We start from the raw sequence: 25,749 nt of genomic DNA on the forward strand, positions 1-25,749 counted from the left end.
AGATCTAGCAAAAAAATAGAAAATCTCACAGACCATGACATTAAATTAATATCTAACTTGATATTTGCGGAGCTACCCAGAAAATAAACCATAGACAGATCCTGGAAGAGGTAGGGTTTAGTTAATGTTAACACCCAACTTTTCAAAACACTATAGGGTGGCAGGAGATGTTAGTCTTCATCAAGCCTCAACACAGGTCCCTTAGCGCATTCTGTTGTGATTTTTTTTTCTGATTCCTACACTCAGGTTGTACCCATAAGTCCTTGGTTGGAAGTAGTTATACCAGGACCATGATCCTGGTATCTTTTTTTTTAGAGCAGGTGATGGGCTTTTCTGTAAAAGAGATCCCAGGGGGTTCTAGAGCTGTCTAATCACTTTTACAGGGTGCAGGAAAGAGCTTCCCTGCCACCACAACCTTTCGCATTGAAAAGACACTGAGGAGTCAGATGAACTTCCTCTGTGATGCAAGAAACTGAAAGTGACAAGGATTTCATCAGTTCCAGTTTCCTCTGTTTGTTTATTGGCCATTACAGGCTAGTGAAACAGCTGATCAAACCAATCTCAGTTTGATCAGCTGCTAATGGACCCCAGAGGTCTAATAGACTCCATGCTTACATGCAAATGTGAACATAAACGTAGGTCTCACATGCATATGGAAAAGGTGATTTCACCAAACGTGAGGTATCGCCATGAATGACAGAGTGAGAGCAATGATTTTAGCATAAGATGCCCTGTTTAATTCTAAATTGGTTCCAATACTTTAATGACCTAGTTTTAAGCACTTTTGATACCTCCTGCTTTCTGCATCTTTAATGCAGTTTCCAGCAAAACATGGACTGCATAATCATAGAAGGTACAGCACGCAACATGCACCTACAAATCAACAAGCACCTACAGTGAACTATACCCACAATGTGCCCGAACACATAGGTGAGAATCGAGCCTCTTTTTCCTTGTCATTTCCAAAATACTATTGTTAAATAACATCATAAAACACAGAGTGACAGTTATGGCCTTGTGCAGTTCAGCTGCAGAAAGCTTAGCATTGATTTTTGCAGAAGAAATGTGTCATTTTATCATGAGCTTGAACCAACCTATAATTTGCTGCTAGGGATGACATAGTGCAGCTGATAGGAGATGAGAACTTCTGCTTTCATATTACAATTAGCTTTGAGCTAGCAAAGTAAATTGTAGACAATGTGCAGAAAAAAGGGCCAAAGGAAACAAAATGGGCTCAGAAGAGATCAATGTGGTATGAATTTTATCCTTGCTCTTAGAGGCATCTCCTGGATAGCATTCAGCTCCAGAACAGGTAATGCTTTGTGGGTAAACCAAATCAGAGAACTACTGCAGTGAACACTGGGAATAATTATTAGGAATCTGTAATTTGCCATTTAATGTTGGTGCTTAAACAGGGTCAACCTTTCCCTCTTTCCTCACCAGATGGTGCATCCTAGGAGGAAGGGGAGACAGTTACATGCTCACCCATATCCAAAAGCATTCAGCATTTATGAGGGCTCTGAGAAAGTCACAGGCTTCTCCATGTCTGGAAGCAGCAGTTATTTTCACAGACATATTTCAATCAAAAACCACCTCCAAAAATACAACTAAAACTCCCCTACAACACAAACAACACCCTCCCCTGAAGGTGTATAAAATAATATATGTGAAAGTGTTATCAAAACAAAATTAAACAACAACAGTGAAGTCCATCAATTAGTCCATCAACTATTACCTCTAACTTCCCTAATTCCTCACAGTGAAAAATAGTTCAAGCTGTAGAATATAATCAAATCAATTCTTCCAGCGATCTCCCCGATGCATATACCTCAAAAAAAGAAAATATCACATAGTGCATTACCTTTTATAAACATAAATATTCATTTCATACCATGCAATTTATGCAGTGAATAATTGTGAAAATAATAGTGAAAAATCAGGAAAAACGTGAAATAATCTGTGAAAACACTGTGTATGTGAATCACTCTTCAGTGCCACACAAAAAAATGCAAACTGGTGTGCACTTCTACTTATAGTAAGGATACCCTTACCAACAATCCTAATAAAGCATGCCTATAATAGTCCAACAGCTGAACAAAACAGGAGAACTGTTTTGTTCAGCTGTTGGACTATTATAGGCATGCTTTATTAGGATTGTTGGTAAGGGTATCCTTACTATAAGTAGAAGTGCACACCAGTTTGCATTTTTTGTGTGGCACTGAAGAGTGATTCACATACACAGTGTTTTCACAGATTATTTCAAGTTTTTCACGATTTTTCACTATTTTTTTCACAATTATTCACTGCACAAATTGCATGGTATGAAATTAATATTTATGTTTATAAAAGGTAATGCACTATGTGATATTTTCTTTTTTTGAGGTATATGCATCGGGGAGATCGCTGGAAGAATTGATTTGATTATATTCTACAGCTTGAACTATTTTTCACTGTGAGGAATTAGGGAAGTTAGAGGTAATAGTTGATGGACTAATTGATGGACTTCACTGTTGTTGTTTAATTTTGTTTTGATAACACTTTCACATATATTATTTTCACAGACAGCATTTGGACATGCAGGGGTGAATGACAAAAGTAAATCAGTGGGTACGGTTGTGGGTGGTACCCAGCTTGCAGTAGTCATTTTGCCTAACTTACCAAATCTTGCATGCAGGCTAGCAACCAGCTTCTGTGTGGGGGTGGCAGATTACTTTATTACCACTATTAGGGTTAAAAGAAATCTCTTGTTTAACCACCTCCCATCCGGCCATTGTATATAAACGGCAGGGCGGTGGCAGTGCAGGGGCGAGTGGCCGTTTATAAATGGCCTCCCCGCCCCCTGCTTGTGCGTGCTCCCTGGGAGCGCACAGCACTGAGATCCGGTGCCCGCTGTGTCCTCCGGACACAGTGGAACATCGATCGTCGCACGGGACCCCTGTGCGAGGTCCTGATCATGTCAGATGTCACTTCTGACATCATTGCTTACTACGTGTGAAAACTGTTAATGATCACAGAGGTCACATGGTACAAGGCTATTCACAACAGCCTTGTACCATGTGACAAGTTGTGACCAATCACAGCTCACACAGTAGTTCTCAATGGCTGCAAGAATGCAGCCAGAGAGAAGGAGAAATGATTGCTTTTACAGCCTTTATGGGTGTGAAAGCAATCAGTGTAAAGCACTGTACTGCTAGGGTGACAGTATGTAAAAAAAACAAACAAACATAAATAATAATATAAAAAAATAAAATAAAATGTAAAAAATGTTTTTTTACTAAAAAGATAATGGAATAAATTTTGGCCAAGATGTATGATGAAATATTATTTGCAAAATTTTATAAGAAAAATACTTTTTTTCAAAATTTGTGGACTTTTTCAGTTACATAATAAATACCATCAAAATAAAGCTTTAGCTGTCTCAAAAAAATGCAAAAAAATTCATATGGGTACAGTGTTGCATGACCGCGCAATTGTCATTCAAAGTGTGATAGCACTGAAAGCTGAAAATTGGCCTGGACAGGAAGGGGGTAAAAGTGTCCAGACTTGAAGTGGTTAAAGCAAACTCCACATCTACTTATGTGTCATCTGTAGTAATAGATGAACCTTCCTTTATCACAGCCCAAGCCATGCAAACAATTGCTTCATGAGTGCCATAGCATTTAAACAGTCAGATATACAACATGTGCTGACATATATAGGCTGCAGCTGCTGACCTCTTTCCGAGAAAGCCTGGCTGTCATGCTGATTGAATAACACTGACACACGAGTAAACAAGAAAAAGTTTGCAGCAAATGAAGATTGTTTTTTGCTAATTAGTCCAAACCCTTTACCTTATAAAGAAAAGAAACAAAACATAGTGGTAATAAATTAACTATGAAAATCATCACACAGATATCATTGCTTACTCACCACAAAGCTGTACTGCTGTAAGGATCGCGCCATGAACTCTGGTTTACATTCTCCAACGCAAAGAAGCACTGGCCCAGAACTAAATGTAGGTGGGGCTGGACCCATTTCACACACAATCCTGCAAAAAATTAAAGGAGTGGGCAGTCTGATAATTCTAACAAAAAAAAAAGTTCTCTTCATCATGAATAATTTAAAGAATATGATGACTAGTTGAATCAAATATGTAGCAAGCCAGATTACTGAAGTGACATACCAAACTTTTTGTATAAGAATTCACTATTGCACATAAAAGTTTTTTTAGCATCCATTTAGCAAAATCCATGTGTAACTGTATGCATGTTTTATGTTTTCAAGATGTACCAAGTTTTGTAAACAAAATATTAGGGGTAATAAATTGAATCTATACGCAGAAGATAACTTTATTCCATTTGCAAACAGGGACATATAATAAGTCATAAGTCATGGGTAGCTGGCCAAATCTAGCTGTTTTGGGAACTTTTGGGGTAAACAGGCTTGATAACAGGTACATAGTGGAAATCCAGGATACAGCTAGAACATTAGTCCGAGCACAAAGCCAGCATGCAGAAGCAGATGGTCAGGGAGTATATCATAGGAAACATCTCACAAGAGTTCAGTTCTCAGCACACAACCCATGGGACTGTTTAGTAGAACTGTAGACTGACAGAAACAGTGCCAGTGCACCATAGTTATAACCAGGAGCAAGCAAATATACAAAACAAGGACAGAATTCAAAGCCAATATAGATAAACAAACAAGACTAGATATCATAGACCACTCAGGTCATAGTAAGATACACAAAACCTAGTCCAAATGCAAAAGCTGAGGTGCAAGTGTCAGCAGAGACAAACAGCCCATTGGCAGTGTGTCCATTGGGATATGTTGGGGTAAAATCCAATATTGCCAGTACACCCAGTTTATAACAATGCATTGAATTTGTGTGCTCTAAGTGAAAACAGAATATGCTGCATTTAACCGCTTCCTGACCACCCAATAGCAAAAATACTGCTACAGGGTGGAACGGGTGCGCAAAATCACGTATATATTTCCTAGACTGCAAACTCGAAAGGGCAGGGCCCTTTAACCCTTGTGTATCGTGTATTGTTTTGCTACTGTGTTGTCTCATGTCTTGACCCCCATTCTAATGTACAACGCTGAGCAAACCCTTTGGCGCTATATAAATACTTTATAATAATAATAATACTAATAATATATCCATGATTTTGCATTTCGGGGTAGGGGGTGCACTTACACCCTACTCATGCCGCCATTCACGGCCGTGGCTGTCAATCACCGGGTCCCGGCTGGTTATTACTTGCCGACGCCCAGTGATTGCCAAGCATCTCTGATGGGGAGGAGAATGGGGCCGCCATTACTAGTAGAAATAAACATAATAGTAAAATAATCCTAGTATATATACCGCCGTTTGTAAACGCTATAACTTTCACATAAACCAATTAATTTACACGTATTGGGATTTTTTTTATCAAAGACATGTAGCAATGACAAAATTTGATTTTTTACATTTTTTTACTGGGCTTGTTTAATAGCAAAAAGTCAAAAAATATTTTTTTTTTCTCAAAATTGTTTGTCTTTTTTTTTTAATAGTGCAAAAAATAAAAATCACACAGGCGATCAAATGCCAGTGAAAGAAAGCTCAATTCGTGGGAAAAAAGGACGTAAATTTCATTTGGGTGCAGCACTGCATGACCGCGCAATTGTCAGTTAAAGTAACGCAGTGCCGTAAAGCAAAAAATGGCCAGGTCAGCAAGGGAGGTAAATCCTCAGGAGGGCAAGTGGTTAACAAAATGCATTGTGACACATTACAAAAAAACCCTACAAATCAATGCAATGCATTAAAAAAATATACATCAATGCAACACAATGAATCAAAACGTGCTAACTGTAACATGTTGCATAGATGTGCTTTATTTGTTCACACAACAGACCAAAATACATTCTTTTTTTCTTTCCTTAATGTGTGTTGCAGCACACTGATAATAGGCCTGATTGAGTTGTAAGCACAAACAAGTGACCTGGATGGGGGAAATATGCCAGATTTAGGACATTAAAAGGAAAACAAAAGTCATAACAGCATCTCTAGTACCGTAGAGAATAGCTTTGGGACCAAGGATCATATTTTTCTTGCTGTATCAGCAGTCCTAAAGTTAAAGCCTACATTGTGCGAACAGCAACTAAAAGCAGTTTCCTATGGGAAACAGAAATACTTTTTCAACAGCTCAGAGATTAGAGAATAGTGAAAGCTAATCTCTTACTGTTAGGGGTTTCTGTACAACACAGGTCACCCTAGTTTACTGCACTAGTTCATAATTAATGTAAACAACAATTTTACAAATATGAAATTGCTAAAACAAGATATTCTGAATATGACATGATGTAATAATACCACCATACAACCGGATCACTATTTTGTCAAAATGTGTATTTGAGCTTCACATTTTCTAAAGAAATGGCATTTTCAAGGAATAATTAAATTCATATGTAAAACAAAAAAGATCTTTTTTTTTTGTGAATGATTTTAATGTGTGTTGTGTGCATACCAAAAAAAACTGTGGCAATATAGCAGAATTTTAGGGGGCAGCAAATTAAGGCAAGCCATAGTTGAATCAATTTTCTTTCTTTTGCCTTACTCGATTCCCCTTCCTCATCCCAGTCAGTGTTGATGGGGAAATCTCTCCCGTAGAGTTATTGTGTTCTGCCCAAGGGGGGGGGTTGTCATGGGGAGCCTTCCCGGCTGGCAGAGCACGATGATTACTGCTAGCAGCTAAAGCCACTGACAGTAATAGTGTGTAAAACAAATCTGACAGCTGCACATATCAAGTGAGAGCAACACAGAAAGGTGCTAGAGAAAGCAGTTTGCATTGTGTGACAAGCCTACAAATAATAAAGAAACAAATTGTGTATGCACTGAGCTGAAGATGGGGAGAAGAGAAAAATAGCTAAAATAATATAAGAGAGAAGAGGGAGGAAGTAAGAGGAAGGCAGGGGAAGGCTTTGGAGAATGTGGATGCAGACAAAATCATAAGGCATAAAATGTGATATCCTCGGTATCCTGACCTCCTGTGGAATTTGTGCACAGAATTAAGCAATATTGCTAAAAGGTGGTTATCAAGTACCAATACATTTTCACTTAACCTGCAATTCAGCTGGCAATGCCAATTTCTTTGCCTTTGTCAAGGACTGTTTGGCTGTTATGAAGATAAAAATGAAAAGTTTAATCTTCCATCATTAACTTAGCTATTTTCTGGGGCATCATACACCAGCATTAAAGTACTTTATAGTTGGGCTCTTTTGCCATTCAGTTAATGGATCAGCCAACTGTGGTGTCCCAAATTTGGCTCCAAGCATTTAGTTCAAACTGTTTGTGGAGGACCCTTTCTCACTGTACCACAAAAGACAAGGAAGAGGGGTGATTGTCCTCTAATAAAGAAAGATATGGGTGATTGACCTCTAATAAAGAAAGACAGATTACAGAGACAGTACCCTTTATCTGGGGAATGTGAGGATAAAAGTGCTCAAAGGGAGTAAGCGACTGGAGGAAAGGGGGGCTTGTGGTGAAAGAAGCTTTTAATCTGTAAACAGAAAAATACTTTGGATGATGGTATTTTATGTTTTTTTATGGTGCTGAAATTTAAGATTTAGCAGTAAAGGGAGATAAAATTATGTTTCCATGTAGGCCACTGCTTATCCAAGTCGAAATCTATGGGGTTCCTGGAATTATGGGAAAAAAGAAGGGTTATGTACAATGGTGACCAAGGGGAGGCTTGGATATATCAGTATTCAGGAATATATTACACTATCTCAATTTTTTAGAGACTGATTGAGAACATTTATTTTACATTTGGTGTCAATTTAAATGAAAATGAAGGAGGATTTGGGATAGTACCAGTCATAATAAAATACCAGTGCAATGGGGTAAATTCTGAATCTTTTATGCTTACTCAATAAGGAATACGTAGCTTAATGTGATACGGGAGTAAAGGAGCTATTTGGATTTCAGAGTAGTAACTAGATATATGAGGTACTGAAAGGCTGGTCGCTTTTTTTATCTGGGATAAAAGCTGCATTTTTTTTTTAAACCTGATGTTTGGAATCAACATAAATAAACTGGAGAAAGGTACACTAAAGCAGGCAGAAGATTTGAGATGGGATGTATATTGGCAAAACCATGAAAGGATACAAGATTTTATGTATCTTTTATTCAAGATCATGTTTAATATAGCTATCCTTTCCAGCCATGAAATTTGATAGCATTTCCATAACTCAAGGATTTGTTTGTTTAATCTATCTCAGGAGTGCTGGGAAGTTTGCTGAATATAATGCATATATTCTTGGTGTCATGCAGATACCCTGATATTCTATGCTTTTCATTTTCCAGTGACTGTATGCACTGCCAAATTGATGTTCAAGGCTTTTGACTTGTTATGGTTGACCTGTAAGACTGAAATTGACTCAAAAAGTACTTGTGTCCTAGTAGGCAGTGATTTGAGGGCATTGGCAATGAAGAGGGTGGCGTCATCTGCGAACATACAAACTTTGTGTTCTTACCATTAAACTTCCAATATCCTATATCAGGATTGTGATAAATCACTATGGCCAGAGTTTCAAGCATGAAAGCAAAAAGGAGAGGGGAAATGGGGAAGCCTTGAGGTGTGCTTCTGGAAATTGGAATTCTCAGGGAGCAAAATCCTGCGCATTTAATGAAAGCTTTTGGTGTAAAGTGCCCTTATTCAATTTATAAATAATGGACCAAAACCCTATCTGCCAAGAGTATAGAACAAAAAGGGCCATAGGACAGAGTCAAAAGGCTATTTTTTTTATCTCTAATGAGAATAGAGCTAGAGATTTGATGTGTATAAGATGAAGAAGACGCTGCACAATGTCTGTTGCTTTTCTATAGGGTATAAAGCTCACATGGTCTTGACTAATACATTAAGTGTAGCGATCCCATTGTTAGGTTGAAAGAAAAAGATTTTTTCTAAGTGTTTAAAATCTAAGAAGAGTAAAAAAACTGGAAAAATCAGCATGAACTGTGAGCGGCTTAGGTGTCGTTCTGTCTGCTGTCAAGGTATCAAAACGCAAGTGTTTCTCTTTCAGGAGATCATTGAATCATTTGGTTAAGTGTGAAGCCAGAATGTCATAGTATTTTGTGTAATTGGGTGGTGAAACCATCAGGACCAGGATGTTTATTAGCCTTTATGCTTTTCTTAACAGCTTTAGTTTCAGAAGGGGTAACTGGAGATTTCAGAGATTAAGAAAGGGTACTGGATACTCAGTAGGGGAAAGTCAGAGAAAAAAATGATCAGCTATACCTGCACTTAATTTTGTATAAAATGTAATATGATTCATTCAAAACTGTATCCCAATGTGATTTTAAGTGAAAGGTGGGAAAGGACTGCTTTAGGGTGAATTGGTTTAACTAATAGGTTTGCAAATAAGCTCCGCATATTGCCCTTAACATAAAATTTATTTTTAGATCATCAGATTTTTTTCTTTGCAAGATCAGTTAAACACAGATTTACCAGAGTTTGTATGTCCTCAAGTTTTTTCTTCAGATGTGAAGAAGATTTGTTTCTAAGTTGTGCTGATAGTGAGTTGCGTGTGGAATCTAGTTCTTTAATGTATTCTAGCCTCTGATTTTTTGTTTGGGATGTAAATTGAGACAGTTTTTTCCATATCATTGCCTTGTGAGCACTCTATAAAGAGGCCATAAAGGCTTCAAAGGTACATTTAAAGATACAGATTCAATTGTAGAAAACTGCCCTTATTTACAAATAGTGGGGTAAGTAAGGATTTAGTCATTCACTGACCATGGGCAATTTGCTATTTTTTTTTGATTAGGTAATAGAAGATAGCCAGTACTGCATCATGATCAGATGAGGGAATTGGTAAGATCTCATATTCCAGTTAGAACATTCAAAGCATGGGAATGTGATAGATTTTGGAGAAACTGTTATGAGGATGAAAGAAATGAGAGTAGTCCTGGCAATAGTAAAAATTGTGAAAAGGATTCAGATAGTAATGATTAGGGGGAGTAAGAGAGAGCCCTCCTATCTAAGAGAGGCCCCTTGGCTGAAGGGTGACACTGGGGTACTCAAAAAGTAGACCTATGTCTTGTAAGTGAGTGCTGATAGGTTGAGATAAATAGGTGGAAAAGGGAATTTGATGAAAACTAAAAGTATAGTATGCCACTATTGTGACATACCTGTCTCCATGAGTCCCAAGAGTAATTCTCAGGATCAGAAATGTCTATGGTGTGGGAGAATGGTGTTGTTTTTTTAACCACTAGCCTACAGGGCACTTATACCCCCTTCCTGCCCAGGCCAGTTTTCAACTTTCAGCGGTGTTGCACTGTGAATGACAATTGCGCGGTCATGCAACACTGTACCCATATGAATTGTTTATCATTTTTTTGAGACAGATAGAGCTTTCTTTTGGTGGTATTTAATCACCTCTGGGTTTTTTATTTTTTTCTAAAACCAAAAACAACTGAAAATTTTGAAAAAAAAATGTTTTTTTCTTAGTTTTTGTTTTGTTCACTGATGTGCGCTAATGAGGCTGCAGTGATGGGCACTGATAGGCTGCACTGATGGGCACTGATAGGTGGCACTGATGAGGAGGCACTAGTAGGTGGCACTGATGGGCACTGACAGGCATCACTGATGGGCACTGAAAGACAGCACTCATATATGGCACTGTTAGGCGGCACTGACTTGCACTAATAGGCGACACTGACTGGCACTGATAGGCGACACTGATAGGCAGCACTGACAGGCGGCACTGATAGACGTCACTGACTGGCGAAACTGACTGGCACTGATAGGTGGCACTGACAGGTGGCACAGACTGGCCTTGAAAGGTGGCAATGACTGGCACTGATAGGTGACACTGAAAAGCAGCTTAGATGGGCACTGATATGTGGCATTGATGTGCTCTGGTAGGCACTGATATATGGCATTGATGTGGCACTGACAGGTGGCACTGATGAGCACTGACAGCTGACATTGATGGGCACTGACAGGTGGCACTGCTGAGGCTACACTGATCATCAGGGCACACTGATCATCAGTGCCCTGATGATCAGTGTACATGTCCCCTCTGAGGAATGCCGATTACCGGCTCTCCTCTCGAGCTGTCAGCGTGACAGCTCGTGAGGAGAGAAATGCTGATAACCGGCATTTTCCTATTTACAAGTTATCAGCTGTGATTGGACACAGCTAATCACATGACCGAGCCGACATCTTCGACTCTTCGAAGGGACACAGCGCACCACCAATCGAAGCGATGCGCGCTCCCAGAGCCGTGCATGAGCGGTTTTAGTGGGAGGACATCATATGACGTCCTCCCAGAACGAGAGAACCACCTTGCACTCGTCACTACCTTATATGGCGGGTGGGAGGTGGTTAAAGGATGCATTTACTGAAGGTATTTAATGGAAAAATGCTTAGGACATGACATTTTCAAATAGTGCATTTTCTTTAACTAGAATATATTGGTGTGAATGGACCCAAAAAGGTGGAACACTTTATGACATAGTTATCTTGTTTGGGCAGTTTAGGCCCTGAGCATTCAAATCCAATAACTGTAGAGCTATTATTGATTGGGATAGGAGAGAGAGGCAGTGAGGGAAAAGGGGCAAAACTGAGGGATTATTGTGGAAGAAAAAAAAGGAAGTGGAAAAGAACAATGAAGACAGGCTGCTGTATGTGTTGCTGCAGTCCAAAAACAGCCACCATCATGGTTGATATCATTTGGTGACACTGGGGTTGAAAGTGTTAACTGGGAATACATAACATGTATATTACAGATGCATAATAACTACTAAAACATACTGTCAAAAGTACATAAAGTTGAGCAGGAAGCAAGATCTGGGCTAAAGACCAGTAATGGAAACTTTAATGCAAGTGGATCAATCCATGTTAGAGAGCAGATTGTGAAGCTGCTAAGTAGGTATGCTCACATTGGAGCAGGTCCACCACACACATCTCAACAGGGGTCAAAGAAATCAGGCCCTTGGCAGCTACTTAAGAGCTCTCCACAAAAATAGGGGATCCCATGGCTTTATGGCACATACAGTGCCTTGAAAAAGGATTCATACCCCTTGAAATTTTCCCCATTTTGTCATGTTACAACCAAAAACGCAAATGTATTTTATTAGGATTTTATGTGATAGACCAAAACAAAGTGGCACACAACTGTGAAGTGGAAGGGAAATGATAAATGGTTTTCAAAATGTTTTACAAATACATATCTGAAAAGCGTGGCATACATTTGTATTCAAACCCCGAGTCAATACTTTGTAGAACCACCTTTCGCTGCAATTAAAGCTGCAAGTCTTTTGGGGGATGTCTCTAGATCTAGAGAGTTAAATTTTTGCCCATTCTTCTTTGTAAAAAAGCTCTTTGTAAAAAAGGTCTGTCAGATTGAATGGAGAGCGTCTGTGAACAGCAATTTTCAAGTCTTGCCACAGATTCTCAATTGGATTTAGGTCTGGAGTTTGACTGGGCCATTCTAGCACATGAATATGCTTTGATCTAAACCATTCCATTGTAGCTCTGGCAGTATGTTTAGGGTCGTTGTCCTGCTGGAAGGTGAACCTCTGCCCCAATCTCTAGTCTTTTCCAGACTCTAACAGGTTTTCTTCTAAGATTGCCCTGTGTTTGGCACCATCCATCTTCCTATCAACTCTGAAAGTGCTGCCATAACAGTGTCATTGGAACAAGTCATTTTGACTTGGGTGGACTCCTCTTCTGTGTGACCTGTCCTGCTGCCACTGCCGCTGAACTCACAGCAGGAAAAAGGGCGGGAGGAATCGCAGGGTGGACGCCTCTTCTGAATGTACTCTCCTGCCGCTGATGAACTCACAGCAGGAAAGAGGGCAGGAGGAATGGCAGAGTGGACTCCTCTTCTGTGTGACCTGTCCTGCCGCCACTGCTGTTGAAGTCACAGTAGGGAAGAAAGCGGGAGGAATGGCAGGGTGGACTTCTGAGTGTACTCGTCGCTGGCACCACTGAACTCACTGCAGAGAGGAGGGCGGGAAGCACGGAAGGTCTACAGGGGGAACGGCAGCTGCCCAACCTTTACATTAACAAGCGGGTCACTTGCCTTTTTACCAAGAATAGTTGGGCAGCTCCCGCCCTCAGTGCAGACCTTCCGTGCCTCCTGCCCTCCTTTTAGTTCAGTGGTGGCAGCGACGAGTACACTCAGAAGAGGAGTCCACCCTGCCATTCCTCCTGCTTTCTTCCCTACTGTGACTTCAACAGAAGTAGCGGTTGAACAGGTCAAACAGAAGAGTAGTCCTCCCTGCCAGTCCTCCCACCCTCTTCCCTGCAGTGAGTTCAGCAGCGGCAGCGACAAGTACATTCAAAAGAGGATTGTACTCTGCCATTCCTCCTGCCCTGCACACTATTGAGTTAAGGTGAAGTGAAGGGGGGACTATAAAATAGGGGGCTGTGAAATGGGGTGTAATTGGGGAGAACTGTAATACTGGGGGCTGTGATGTGAGGGAGAAGCTCTGATATAGGAGGGGCTGTGATATGCAGTGATAAGCGGGAGCTATGATATAGGGGGCTGTGATGCGGGAAGCTGTGATGTGAGCAGGGGGAGGACTGTGATGTTAGAGAGGGAGCTGTCAGTTGGATGAGCTGTGATAGGGGGGGGCTGGGATGTGAGAAAGGGGAGCTCTGATATGGGGGGCTCTGATGTAAGAGGGAGCTGTGATGTAAGAGAGAGCTGTGCTATGGAGGGGGGCTGTGATGTGAGGGAGGAGCTGTGATATGGGGGGCTGTGATGTAAGGGGGAAATGTGATATGGGGGGGCTGTGATGTGAGGGGGAAGCTGTGATATGGGGGGCTGTGATGTAAGAGGGAGCTGTGATATGGGGGGCTGTGATGTAAGAGGGAGCTGTGATATGGAGGGGGCTGTGATATGGGGGGCTGTGATGTAAGGGGGAGATGTGATATGGGGGGCTGTGATATAAGGTGGGGCTGTGATATGTGGGGGCTATGATGTGAGAGGGGGGGAGCTGTGATATGGGGGGGGGGCTGGGATGTAAGAGGGGGGAGCTATGATTGCAAGAAGGACTGTGATGTAAGCAGGGCTTTAATGATGGGGGGCTGTGATAGGAAAGGGAGTTGTGATGTAAGGGGGGCTGTGATGCGAAAGCCCCGAGTCATAGAAGAAAAATGAGATTCGGACCTCTGAGGAAATAATATGTTACCAACCAGACCTCCGTGAATATTAATTCAGTATCCCTGGTATATTTGACTCATTGGCTAAGAGAGCGTGAGAGTGATAAAGTTAAACAGACATATTGCATGCTCAGATGTCCCTCCATCTCAGTGGCTATTAGTAGCCTATATTGCACCTCAAAAATAGCAGGTGTTTTGGCGTAAAGAAGGTAGTTGTTTACTTAACTGCGTTGAAATGTTCTTTTTTTAAATAAAAACTAACTAATTTCACAAGTCTTGATCAGAAAGACTAACTCATACTTCTTAAAAAAGCTTGGCTACCCCGTTTTGGCATTCAGGGATCAGACAGTATCTACAAAGTTAATAGCAGCCTGCACACAAGTGTTCTAAACCCCTTTTTACATTCTCTTAAAATTCATCCCTGCCACTGGAAAAAGTCTACATCTTCCCTTAACCACTTGTCCTCCTGAGGATTTACCCCCCTTAATGACCAGGCCTCTTTTTGCTACTTGGCGCTGCACTAATTCAACTGATAATTGCGCGGTCATGCAATGCTGCACCCAAACTAAATTTACGTCCTTTTTTTCACACAAATAGAGCTCTCTTTCGGTGGTATTTGATCACCTGTGCGCTTTTTATTTTTCACGCTATAAACAAAAAAAAGACCAAAAATTTTGAAGAAAAACAATATTTTTTACTTTCAGCTATAAAAAATATATAGTAAACTCAAAGTTAGTTATAAATTTAGGCCAAAATGTATTCTGCTACATGTTTTTGGTAAAAAAAATCCCAATAAGTGTATATTGATTGCTTTGTGTGAAAGTTATAACGTCTACAAACTATGGTATAGATACTGCAATTTACGTCATTTTTTTGCTATACAGTGCTGCGCTAGTTTAACAGACAATTGCGCAGTCATGCAATATGGTACATAAATGAAATTTACATCCTTTTTTTCCCACAAATTGAGCTTTCTTTCGGTCGTATTTGATCACTTCGCGGTTTTTATTTTTTGCGCTATAAAAAAAATGCTGAAAAGTTTGAGGAAAAAAAACTATATTTTGGACTTTTTGCTATAAAACATGTCCAGTAAAAAAAATTTAAAAATCAAATTTAGTCATAAATTTCTGCCAAAATGCATGTCTTTGTTGAAAAAAAACTCCAATACGTGTAAATTAATTGGTTTACGTGAAAGTTATAGCGTTTACAAATGGCGGGAAAGATACTGGGATTTTAATTTTTTTTTATACTAATAATGGCGGCGATCAGCGACTTATGGCGGCAATCAGCGACTTATGACGGCGATCAGCGACTTATGGCGGGACTGCAGCGGACATTCTGACATTGGGGGGGAACTGTCTTGGGGTCACTGACATCCCCAGTGACACCAATACCGTGATCAGTGCAAAAAAAAAAAAACACTGACACTGTACTAATGGCACTGGGGAGGAAGGGGTTAACTTTATTATGCAGTGAAAGGGTTAACTGTGTGAGGGGAGTGTTTAACTAGGGGGTGGGGGTGTGTACTGCACAGGGAAAACTGATCGGGAGAGATAAACTCTTCTCTCCCAATCAGCGTGTCAGGAGCTGTCAGGGAACTGACAGAGAGCAGTGCTACTGCAGCCCTGCTCTCTGTCAGTGATTGCCGCTAATCGCCGGGACACAGCCGGTAACGAACAGCTGTGACCCGGTGACTGACATCCGCGGCCGTGATCGGCATAACAGGTAGGGCGGTGGCGCGCCTCACGCGTGCCCCCTACCTGTTTTGAACACACACGTTTTAAAACGTGGTTTTGCACAGCCTTGCCGCCCTGCCAACATATTTCTACAGTGGCTGGGCGGCATGTGGTTAAGGGCTGAAAACCACCTAGAGTCAGTAACTCTTAATAACTTTCAACAGTATAGTTACCACACTAAATGCAAATCAATACAACTGTATAGAACTTTACCTAAAGTTGGCCAGGAAAAGCCCATGCATTAAATATTATTGCATATTGTGCTCTTCACAATCTGTGACAAATTTATATTTTTTTTAATCTTGTTCAAATCGATAATGGGGTTGATTTACTAAAACTGGAGAGTACAAAATCAGCTGCAGCTGAGCATTGTAGCCAGTCAGCTTCTAACTTCAGCTTGTTCAATTAAGCTTTGATAAAAAAACTGGAAGCTGATTGGCTTCGAGTGTTAATTTTGACGTCAAATTTCGATTTAGTTTAAGTCTTCTGAATAAAATGCCATTTTAGTTTTAGTTGTATTTTAGTCATCTGAATTGTTTTAGTTTTAGTCATATTTGAGTTGACTAAAATCCCCAGTATCATAAACATAAAAATATTTCTTTTTGACAAAGAAGTGCAACTTTAACCACTTCCCGTCCACCCTATAGCAGGAATACTGATACAGGGTGGCATGGGTGCGCAAAATCACGTATATATACACGTGGTTTTTCAGTTCCAGGTAGGGGGCTGGCCTCGGATGTCAATCACTGGGTCCCAGGCGGTGATTACTCCCTGGCACCTGGTGGTCGCCGAGTATTACCAACGGAGGGGAGAGAACTGTATGTAAACATTACAGTTCTCTCCCCTGTCAATTCCTGCACACCGCTTTGTATGGCTCTGCATAGCACACATACAGCACATAATGTGAAACACACAGTTAACCCTCTGATCACCCCAGATGTTAATTCCTTCCTGCCCAGTACCATTAGTACAGTATCAGTGCTTTTTATTAGCACTGATCACTGTATTGGTGTCACTGGGGATGTCAGTGACACCAAGTCAGTTCCCCCCCAATGTCAGAATGCCGCAGTCCCAAAGTCCAGCTATAAGTCGCTGATTGACGCCATTACTAATAAAAAAAATAGTATATATACCACCATTTGTAAACGCTATAACTTTCACATAAACAAATTAATTTACACGTATTGGGATTTTTTTTAGCAAAGACATGGAGCAGAATATATTTTGGCCTAAATTTATGATGAAATATGATTTTTATTTACTGGACATGTTTATTAGCAAAAAGTCAAAACCATTGTTTTTTGTTAAAATTGTCGGTCTTTTTTTTTATAGCGCAAAAAATAAAAAACGTACAGGCAATCAAATACCACAGAAAGAAAGCTCTATTCATGGTGAAAAAAGGACATACAGTATTTTCTGGCGTAAAAGACTACTTTTTATACTTAAAAATATACCCCAAAAATTGGGGGTCGTCTTATACGCGGGGTATAAAATGTGAATCTGTCAGCCTGCTGGATGTGCGGTATATACAGTATACTGCGCTGAGCCAAGCGGTTTCAAAACATACCAGTATGTCCCTACTGTAAACAGCTCGCTGGATGCGTGTATGTATGGTAGCTGCGGCTACATACAGTATACACTGGGCCAATCACGGCGAGTGATGTATTCTACTAATGAATAAAAAGCCTGCTAAGATTGGCTGAGTCAGAGAGGTGGGCTGATGATGTCACAACCTCAGCCAATCCGGGCAGGCTTTGTATTCATTAGTAGAATACATCGCTCGCCGTGATTGGCCCAGTGTATACTGTATGTAGCTGCAGCTACTGTACATACATGCAGCTTGGCTCAGTATACTGTATATACATCAGTGGTATATACTCAGTATACTGTATATACCACACATCCAGCGGGCTGACAGATTAATCTGTCATAGGGACATTTGTTTTGAGCCAGCTTGGCTCAGCGTGGTATACTGTATGTACATTACTGCACATCCAGCGGGCTGTATATATACTGTATACTGTATGTAGCCGAAGCTACCGTATTACTGCACATCCAGCGGTAACCATCTGATTTGGAATTTGATCCATATGATGACTGTCTCACCAATGTATCACAAGATGTCATTCATGAACTTATGATATCAGAGGATGAACATGAGAATTTTGAAGGATTTTAAGTACCGGTAAGACATAACCATTTCAATAAAAAAATCTGATGTTTTCAAATGGTGGTGCCTCGGAAGGGGGGTAGTCTTATATGGCGAGTATAGCCCAAAACCTATGTTTTAACTGGAAAATTAGGGGGTCATCTTATACACCCAGTCGCCTTATACGCCGGAAAATACGGTACATTTAATTTGGGTGTAGTATTGCATGACTGTGCAATTGTCATTTAAATTAATCCAGTGCCGTATTGCATAAAATGGCCTGGTCAGGAAGGGGGGTAAGTCCTCTGGAGAGCAAGTGGTTAAAATACACAAAAAAAAACAAAAAACTGTAAACACTATTGGGTGTAATGCCATTGCACATATTACCTGAATATAAATACTTTAACAGTTCTCCGTTAACAATGAAAACAAGTATCAAGTAAAATATAGGTCAAAGTTTGATTTAGTTTTAGTCATATTCTTTTGACTAAAATGCCATTTTTGTTTTAGTCATATTTTAGTCATTTGAATTGAAACTGAATTTTATTTTTGAGCTGATGAAAACTATGGTGAAAATAACTTTGTCGATGACATCAACACTGTTGGTTTCTATGCAGAGCTGCAACAGATTTTGCTCCCTCCAGTTTTAGTAAATCAACCCCATTGTGTTTCTGGTTTTCATTACTTTTTTAATCAGAATCTTTTTATTTGCAGAACCATATTGTCTATACAGTGCAATTTAAGATAAAAAAATAGAAGCCTCACTGTTCTGCAATGATGTATTCCTCCTGCACTGGCGTGCACTGTACTCCAGCTACAAGCACATTGTGAGCAATCTCAGAGAAAGCCAACCCAAGATTCATTCCACGGATTGTCACTAGGGTTCCTCCTTCAGGTGGTCCAGATACAGTGAGGATCTAAAAGAGAGATACAAAAGGACTGAGGCATATGGAAAAGGTCATATTTGTAATCTTTGTACCTTGATGAATGTCAGCGTTTAACTATGATGCTCTAACACAGCATTGCATAGTGTGTCAATTGATACTGCATATTTAATAAGTGAGTTGACCAACTTAATCTAGAAAAAGAGTTCTTAAATTACACTTACCATGAAAACAAATCATCCACTAAATTACAACTTGATTATAAAAAGTGGTAGGCAATTTCATTAATGAAAGCAATGAATACAAATGGACTAAAAAGGATGAACAACAGCAACATTGGAAGAAGATGAGTAAAGACTGTTTCTCACATTAACTTTATCCTAATCCATTATAACAGAGAATCTCCAGATCAAGGGCAGCTGCAGACAATTTTTTGGGGTGTCTCCCACCCTGAACATCGTGTTATGAATAAAGCAGACATAACTAATAAGAAATGCCTGCCTTGAAGAAGAGAAATGTAGCATGCATGGCATGCTGCCAAGAGCACACTTGTAGGCATGGTCAATAAAGGGGGTATTTATTCACAGTATATGACTTGAGGTGCTATGAAGAAAGAAACATAACATAATGAGCAATGCTTAGTCAGCAAGTGAAAAATGCAATGTTATATAGAAACTATTCACAATGTAATAAGAACACATTATATCCTCTTTTAAGCACAGTCAAGCATTCTGAGAGCAGTGGTCAGAAGTATGCAACAGTGTCCCTTACATTGCTGGTCATCAAGTGTAAAAAATCAGTTCTATATTTGTTGCAATTGGAGTAAAAATAAACTATAGTTGCCTACACTTGAAAAGAATTAGGAGGAACCTGGGCCATCGTTGTAGGTATGGGGGAAAAATGGGTATAGCCAATAAAAGGATTGTTGCTTCATGGCATGTGGCTTACAGTGTGGCATCTCTCAACCTTTGAATTGCTATAATTGAGAAATAGTGGGGCCGGGGGTAACTCTGAAGAGATTGTGGGAGTAAAATTAGCCCCATTGTTGGTATCAGTGGCAGCAATAATACCCTCAGCAATGGTATCAGTCAGCAATGACTGATACCATTGTGTCAGGGTCAGCAATAATTTCCGGAAAGTGACTGTGCTAGCAATAACCAGCAAGTGTCAGGGCCTGTAATAATAAACCCTGGCATGCCTCAGGGTTAGCAATGACAACCCCCCGCAATAACCACCAGTAAGTGTCAGGGCAAGCAATGAAAACCCCCAGAAATAGTGAGGGCAAACAATAACCCCAATGAGTGTCAGGGGAAGCAATAACCCTCAGCTCAATAATAACCACCAGCACAATAGTAAACCCCAGCACAATAATAAATCCCAGCGCTGCACAATAATAACCCCAGCAATGGTGTTCAGTAGTTTAACCAACCTAACTACCCCTATTCACTCCTGGAAAGTTCCCTTTCTCACACACTGCTGTTGACAGCCAAAACTAGAATTTATCTGTTGGGTTCAGAGATCACTCTTCTCAAAAGAGCAACTTTCTGGCAGTGCAATTCAGACAGTGTGCTTCAAAGTATAGCATTCCTAGCACTTTTTTGGCAAGGCCAACAGAGCCCCAGCAGATGGGGATGCTTAAAGAAAAATTAGGGGTATTATAGCACACAAAAGCACTCCCCAATGCTGCCACTGCTCTAAATGTAGTGACAGGAAAGCATCTACCTAATTCAGGATTTAGAACCACTGGCAAGAGAGAGAAAAACAGTAAGGAAAAACATATGTATCAAAGCATATAGTCATCTTTTATCTAGAGAGAAACAATCATTTGACCTCTAATAAATTGTCTCTCACAGAAAATAGTCACTAGGGCAAAGGCACTAGCATATAAGGATTTGCTGGCTAAATACTATTGCTTTTTTTAATTCATATTCTACATCACTTAAACTGTAACTAAACCCACAACAGTAAAATCAGCATGCTTGTTATATTCACTGTGGAACCTAAGGGGTTAATCATCTGTATTGTGTAAAAACACTGTTTGATCCTGACTTCTCTGATCTTCTGCTTCTTTCAGTGTCTTCCTCTTATCTCCTGATGAGACATATTGTGTGCAGCCATTCTGCACATACTCAGTTTAGTGTGTATGGCTAGTTTTTTTTTTCTTGGGAGAGGGCATGTGATCAGCAAAGGACCAATCAGCACTGTCCAGAGGTCAGGGGTTTTGCATCCGCCTAAAGCAGAAAGAAAACTGCTCCTATACGCTTTAACCAGTGCTCTGCTGAACACTGATAGAAGTCACAAGACTGCTCTAACTGCTGATGAGAAAAGGTGTTCAGCAGTTTATATTTACTAAAATAATTTCATTTCCATGTTCTGTGTACTGTGGGAGACCAGATAAAGTGAATGCAGGGCCCTGGGTTTAGTAACACTTTAACAGAAAACAATGAATCCGTCACATTAATTCTTGCCCTTAAAGAAGCCTGCAAACCAGTTTGCAGACCAATGTCAAACATACATTAGTTTTTGGACTGTGGAACAAAACTGGAGCACCCAGAGGAAATCTAGTACTAGAGTAAACAGAATCTGGAGCAGCTGTGCTTAGTAAACAAGCAACTTATATATTCAGCATGTTCAGTAAAGCTTTAACAAAAAAAGATAGAAGTAGGTTGCCCTGCACAGCTGCTCCAAATTCTGGTTGATCCAGTCTTAGTAAACTCCCCTCTGGGAGAATAAAACCCAGTGCTGTCAGTGTCCTTGGAGGGTTTCACACCCAGAACCTTTTGATCTACAGTGCTAGATGAAGTTGCTGGTAAGCAAGACCCATAAATGTGAAAAACCATCAGTACTTTTTCTCCTTCAACAGGGCTATTGATTGGAGCAGTGTGCAGGGGGAGTGTCAGACTTCTTGGGGCCATGAGCCACAGCTTGTGCGTGAGAGTAGCAGTCTGACTCTCTTGTGTATTTTTACCCTTACAGCAGTACAGGACATGGAAAGATACACAGAATGAAGAGTGTATTATTTACTTTATACGTGGCCAGTCTGCATTTCAGTGATATATAATGGGGGCTTTGAATTGGCTTTAAGCTATGCTAGGTAAAATATCTGAGGAATATGTGCTGCACCTTTGGCAGTATGATGGCTAGATGGACATCACACTTTCCTTGCCATGCTGGGCTTGGTTCCCAACAGTGACACCAGACTGCATGGACATTGTTTCCATTCTGTGTGTACTATTTTGAGTATTTAGAATTCTCCTTTTTGGCCTATGTATATTGGCCAAATCACAAGGCTAATTCCTAGTCTTTTCATAACTCCACATAACAACGGCAAGTATACACCTATTCCCCTCCAAGGTCATCCTTCCCATTCAGTTAAGCACATACTGTATATACAACACTAACAGCTTATTTACATACCCAGTCCACCAAATCACACTGTCCTACTGCATATTTTTGGCACTTTTGTACACTGTAAAATAACAGCCAGAGCACCACGCACATTTTTATGGCACACTTGCAATCTACATTGGAATAGGAATATTTAGTAAACACTATCACTCCATCTCCTGGCTATTTTAATATAGCACCAACATTTTACTACATCTTACCTTTGCACAGTACTTCTAATCTCCTTACTTTGTAAACCTCTATTAGTTTATTCACAAACACTATTTTGTTCTCCCTTTGATTATTCACTATTTCACTAATTCACTCTCACTCTTTATTGTCCACTTACAAAAGTCTACATAGTTAAGCTGTTCTTTTCATTTAGGCTACTTCCCAGGTCTCTGTTTTTTCAGCCCCCAGTCCTCCCTTCATGTTGCTCACATCTTAATTTCTACCATTCAGCTGTTTTTATTTTATCAACTCCAAAAGATAAAAAAATAAGCATCTCAGCTGCTGGATAAAAATAAGAAAATTATACAACATCCTACAGGTAATACAATTATTGGTCTTATTTCTTCCCCACTGTGCAGCTTACAGCTTTGCCACTCAATACACTCATGATGAATACTGCAAATTAAAGTTTATTTTGACACACAAATATACATATAGAAGACAAAGACATCAGCTTCATCACGCCAGTACTTTGTAATCTTTAGCCTTGAAACACCCTTTGGCAGAAACACCAATATCCACGGTGTACAGTTTACATTTTAAAATCTATTACCCAGAAGAAGAAGAGATTAGAACATTGATGTTTACAGTCAATGGTGGTCAAAATCCACACATACAGTAGAGTATATTAGATACGTAAAAAAATCAGTACTGCGTTAGTTTAATACTATCCATTAATGTAGTAGGTGTGAATGCTGCCAGTTATATTTTATTTGAATTTTATTTTATAATTTTTATCTTATTCTTTGATGTAATATACTATGTTAAATTATTTCAAACAAGAGTAAATGGCATATCCAAGCTTTATGATATGAAATATTTAGATACTCAATTATTCATCAAGTTTCAGTATCATAGCTGATCTTAGACTTATATTTATATACGAAAACCTTAAAGGATAAGTTCACCTTTAGTAACATGTTAAACCCATATTCAGGGTGTAACATGTTACTGTAGGACCGGCCCCCGGAACTCCCCCTTTGTAACAGCTATCGTGGGAGCTTCTCCCCTCACTAGCTGTCACAAGTTAAAAAAAATGAAGTGGTGCGGGACCCCGCCCACGTCATTCATTTACAGAGTTTTGAGAATGGGTAACTGCAAATCCTGACAGCCTTTGTGGCTGTTGGCTTGTAGCCACTGAGCGCTGTGGCAGATCATTGATTCTTCTTGTCAGTGTGTATAAATGAAGATATCTCTGACTCTACTGCGTACCAACATCCCAATGTAGAATATCAAACATAAAAAACAAAAATGGAATTCCCATCTTTATAAAGTTCCATTACTTTGTTACGTAGGTTTTTTGACAGTTCTTTTCTGCTCCCCATGGCTCAGTATCTAACCTGCTCAGTGCATCCATGTGAGAGCTAACAAATAAAATTTTAACCTGTATGTGTGTGTGTGTGTCACCTTGTGTGTCTGTATCGAGGCCAAACATTCCAAGGTGTGTAAACTTTTAATCAGGGTAATTTGGGTGATTTCTGTTATCATTATGATTTCAAAAGGAGCCAAATAACTATGTGATAATATGGCTTCATATGATCACTATTCTTAAATATAAGACAGTTTTTTAGCATCAGTCAAAATTTCAATATCAATGCCAAAATTTCATGATTTCTGCCAGCGTATGCAAACTTTTGAGCACAACTGACCTTGCCCTGAGGGTGGAGAGGCGCTAGATAAAAAATGAGTGCAGTGGTAAGGACAATGATGTGGTAGAGTGTTAGATTGTTTCTTGAACCAACAGTTAACAGAGCTGTAAGCATCTGACATACGAAACGTAGATGACAGGCTTTAAAAGTTCATTTTTTCAGGAGTGTGAGTTGGAAGGGTGGACCAAGGAAAATGGAGTTCACAACTGAGAAATCATGAATAATGTAATTGAATCTAGGTGTAAAATGACTAAGTGGACTATCACTCTTGTCCACAGATTTCCCCTGTTTTAGAAAGCACTTCATATAATATCTGCAAAGTACAAGCATAGGTCCAGAGTCTGGCATTGAGTGTGCCCCTATTTAGATAGCATTTCTCGATCCATTTAAATAGGCTCAGATATGTGAGTGACAAGGGGATTTTGGAAGTTGGAGGTTAGGCAAGGCCTACACCTGATGTGCTCATGTGCCTGACTTCTATACCAAAAATGAATATCCACTCTGATATATAAATAGTCAAGATTAGCAAGAAAGGAGAAGATATATTAAAGGAGAAGTAGAGCCAAAGCTCTTTTGGTCCTACTCCTCCTATGGATCACAGGAGTGCACTTAGTTCTACACTCCCGTGATCCGTTTTCACTCACCCGGTCCAGGCTCTGGAAAGATTCCAACTTTATTATCAGGATCCGCCAGATACCTGACCGGCAATCTGAAAATCTGTTGTCAGACAGCAAGTAAGGGGAAATCTCTCAAATGCAGGCCCAGATACCTGTAAAACCTGAGTTCTAATCCTTCCCCGCACCATCCAAAAAAGGAATATAACTTTTTGGCTTGACATCCATTTTAATAATTTTTACGCACAGAGAAATAAATACATGAGCTCTATCACTGTCAGCTGTTTACATACAAAGTTATATAATAACTCCAACAGAAGAGCAAAATCTTTGATTCTGTGGATCTAAAATGGATTAAGCTACAAGCCTATTAAGGGAGCTAGGCAGACCAAATAGCCATGGTTCATACTATGCAAGCTGGTTGCGGGTACGGGAATCGCATCTGTTTCCACACCTGCAACCACCCACAGCCAAAATGTGCTGCTCTTACGAGACGCAGGCTGCCATTTGCGCACTTGCAGGTGTTGGAAGTGCATGGTCAAAAATAAAATTTTTAAAAAGGTGCATGCACCTTTTTTGTGCAGGAAACGCGGGCACAGCACCTCATTCAAATTAATGGTTTGCCGTGCCTGAGCAAACGCGGGCCGCATTGCCTGCAATAGTGTCAACAAAGCCTTAAGGAACAGCCACTCCAGAGATTGACCTGCAATCAATTCAAGGACATGATCAGCTTAGGTGACTTTAGGGAGAAAAGAGTGCAACACCAGCATGATATCAAGTCTGGAGAATGTATTATAGAATGGGGAAATTAAATTAATACATCTAAGTGTTCATAGTAGGCCATCTCCAAGCATTTGGCCTAGCATAGATACTGCTTTGGAAAACAGATGCAGACTTAATAGTTTTAAAGAAACACCTCTTTTAGGTACCTGCAATGAATTAGAACAAAGAAATGCTACAG

At 40.0% G+C, this 25,749-nt stretch overlaps 1 protein-coding gene across 1 annotated transcript in view; it reads right to left on the reverse strand.

The window, feature by feature from the left end:
- Nucleotides 1-25,749, reverse strand: part of PLXNA2 (plexin A2) — a 502,290-nt gene that overhangs the window by 146,163 nt on the left and 330,378 nt on the right. Inside the window, exons 13-14 of the mRNA XM_089668339.1 lie at nucleotides 18,789-18,940; nucleotides 3,910-4,027 (exon numbers count right to left, since the gene is read on the reverse strand). Coding sequence (XP_089524465.1) covers nucleotides 3,910-4,027; nucleotides 18,789-18,940 — 270 coding nt within the window. The remainder of the gene's footprint in view (nucleotides 1-3,909; nucleotides 4,028-18,788; nucleotides 18,941-25,749) is intronic.

This window comes from Staurois parvus, unplaced genomic scaffold (assembly GCF_062004578.1).
Source record: "Staurois parvus isolate SC_StPar_1 unplaced genomic scaffold, SC_StPar_1.0 ptg000056l, whole genome shotgun sequence".
NCBI classification, from domain to species: Eukaryota; Metazoa; Chordata; class Amphibia; order Anura; family Ranidae; genus Staurois; species Staurois parvus.